This window comes from Myotis davidii, unplaced genomic scaffold, assembly GCF_000327345.1.
Source record: "Myotis davidii unplaced genomic scaffold, ASM32734v1 scaffold345, whole genome shotgun sequence".
Lineage (NCBI taxonomy): Eukaryota > Metazoa > Chordata > Mammalia > Chiroptera > Vespertilionidae > Myotis > Myotis davidii.
Window position 1 is genome coordinate 690,747 of NW_006296540.1, and position 2,907 is coordinate 693,653.

The 2,907-nt window shown below is 49.2% G+C and overlaps 1 protein-coding gene across 1 annotated transcript in view; it reads right to left on the bottom strand.

Moving 5' to 3' along the window:
- Nucleotides 1-2,907, bottom strand: part of MTNR1B (melatonin receptor 1B) — a 16,674-nt gene that overhangs the window by 7,573 nt on the left and 6,194 nt on the right. The window contains exon 2 of the mRNA XM_006771944.1: nucleotides 2,765-2,903. Coding sequence (XP_006772007.1) covers nucleotides 2,765-2,903 — 139 coding nt within the window. The remainder of the gene's footprint in view (nucleotides 1-2,764; nucleotides 2,904-2,907) is intronic.

Consider the following 2,907-nt stretch of genomic DNA (forward strand, 5'->3'; position numbering starts at 1 on the left):
GAGGAAGGTTCCAGAACAGTATGGGAAGGAAGAGATAGTAAAAATCCAGGGACTGACATTGAGGAAGTCTAGTCTGGGGTAAGAGGAAGAGTGCCAGGAACAGGGAAAGTCCTCAGCTGCTGTCAGGAGAGCCCCAAGTGTGACAGGTACCCAGGAAACACACACTGAGAAGGATGAGATGCCAACCCTGTGCCAAGTGTGCTGTGCGAGGCTCTGAGAATACAGCAGAGTGAGCACATGCCTGGCCTTATCTTCTAAGTGGAGTCAGTTCCCTGCATCTGTCTCCCCCTTCCCTCCATCCCTCCTGTCTGCCCTTCTCTAGTTCCACTTCTGAAAAAGTCAACCCAATGCCTGCAGCAACAGAAGCAGACAGGGCAGTCCTGAAAAAAAGAAAAGAAAAAGAGGACAATGACTCTGACCATGTACGCTGCCATCAGGAATACCCCTGTTAAGAATGACAGGGGTCTGCCCCCCAGAGAAAATGGGTCTGTAATAGTCAGGCAAAGGATACTGACGTCTGCTATGAAAGATGCTATGGCCTTAATATAAACTGGGTGCCTTGGTTATCGGAAATATGTGTTCTCATTGTTGTGCCTATCTTCTTAGCACCAAGGAATTAAGGAACCAGACTTAATTACAGAAAGGTCTGAGGTCAGTGTTTCTTAAAGGAAACCCAAAACTCTTTAATAAGAGAAGACCTGATTAATAGTGGAATGAATGGTGCTAACTATTCAAAATTCAGTTTTTAAACTATATAAATATTTCAAGAGGACGGGAGAGGAAGAGAGGTAGAAACATCAATAACAGAGAATCATTAATTGGCTGCCTCCTGCACACCCCCGACTGGGTGGGGATCAAGCCTACAACTCAGGCTTGTGCCCTGCGTGGGAATCAAACTATGACCTTCTGGTTCATGGGTTGACACTCAACTACTGAGCCACACCAGCTGAGCTCAAAGTTAAGTTTTTAAGCACCTTCTGAAATCTCACACTGCCAACATTATTTTAAGTCAATACTATGATTTTTCATTACTATCATTAATAATGCCAAATGCTTAAACTGAATGCCTAGAGCAGTCACTAGCATGTGAGGAATCAATGTCATGTAGATATAGTGTTAAATGTTTATTTTCTGGTGCTGAAGCTGTACAGACTCAACAGGAGGCAGGAAGGATGGAACAGAGGATGTGCCAGAAATGTAACACGTGCATGACCTGCTCAGACCATGCTTTCAAATAACTAAGGTTTCTGTGAGCCGGACTAGCAGTGCAGAGAAGGCCAGCAGGACAGAAGCGGAGAAGTGGCACACTCTGCCCTCAGCCACCAGCTCTCTCCTGGCAGGCAGCCCACAGTACTGAGCAGGGCCACAGCCCCACCAGGCCTGCTCTAAACACCCCATCAGTCAGGGAGAGAGGTGGCCAGTGTCCGAACCTGGAGGGCATGGTTCTGCTTGCCCTTGGCCCTCTGTGAAGGAAATGAATGTTTGTGGCTGCTGCAAATAGACGATGTGATGTACAGTATTAAATACAGCTTTCTAATCATAACCTGCTCTTTCCTAATAGACAGGCTTTTCCTCAAAGGACACAATAATATCTTGAAAATATTCCAAATAATACTGGCCACCGCTACTGAAAGGGCTGAGTTATTGTTTTCCTTAGTAGGGACAGAAGCTCACTTTTGTTTGTTTTTTTCTTTAGATAAAAATCCTAGAGTCACCCGGCCCCCCGAAATGTAAACATATAGCCATTGACTACAAATGGCCATTCGGAACAGCCTAGCTCCTTAGGAAAGCATGTTTAAGCTATATAGTTGGCTTTCTGCTGTTACCTTTTCATTTTAATTCACGCCAGTATATGAGTAGCCTCTAAGGCCCAAACTGGGAAATTACAAATTGACAAATAGGTCACTGAGCTTCTTCCCAAGCCGAAATGGTCAGCACACTCCTAGGACCCTCCAGGGCCAGAGTTCACTACTCCCTCCCTCTGGCTGGGTTCCCTTGCAGACCTGACACTGGGAAAACAGAAATGAGACTGGGCTGAAAGGGGGAAAACATTTTCAAGACTGCAGCACTATTTGGCCAAATCATTGTTTTAATCCTCGATCAATCTCACGAATGCCCTGTCCTCAGGACAAAAACCAACCAACAAATAAACAACCAAAACAGACCATCTCAAAGCAATCCAGCTCCGTCCAGACAGAGCCTGCAGATTTCTGCATTTGCACTCTCTGGTTGGAAGTAGATCTTCAAATGGCCTGGAGATAAGTTCCTGACACAAAGCCACCAGAATGCTTCCATTAATGCACGCATTGTCTTAGCAAATATTTTCTAAGCACCTATTGCTTAAAGCCACAGCGCTTGAGGGGAGAGTGAGGAATATTCAAGATCCTGAGAAGTCTGTGGCCAGAGAGGGGCCCGATCTGGACAGGCACTAGCTGGAACTCCAGGGAGAGCGAGGCTGTCCAGCCGCGTGGGTACTCGCAGCTCCTGCGCCCCGCCACCAAGGGCGCAAGAAAAACTTTCCCCAAGTCCTGCCGGCACCGGCGGGCCAAGTGCGCCCTCAGCAGCTCCAAGAGGCGAGCGTCAGAGCCGCATGTCGTGGGGCGAAGGCAGCAACTCACCCTAACTTCTGAGACCAGGACCAAACTGGGGGACTAGATTAGAGAGAAACGAACGGGGGACCCCGGCACCCAGGAGGGACCGGGCGGCGGATTGCGAGGTCAAGGCCCAGGGGACGCCCAAGCCCAGAAGCGGGCGTGGCGCTCACCTGCGTAGTTGCGGAGCTTGCGGTTCCTCAGCACCGAGAGGATGACCAGCAGGTTGCCCAGGACGTCCACCACGGTGGTGACGACGAGCACCGAGAACAGAGCGGGCGCCACCCAGGGAGGCCGAGGGTGCCCGGACGGCTGC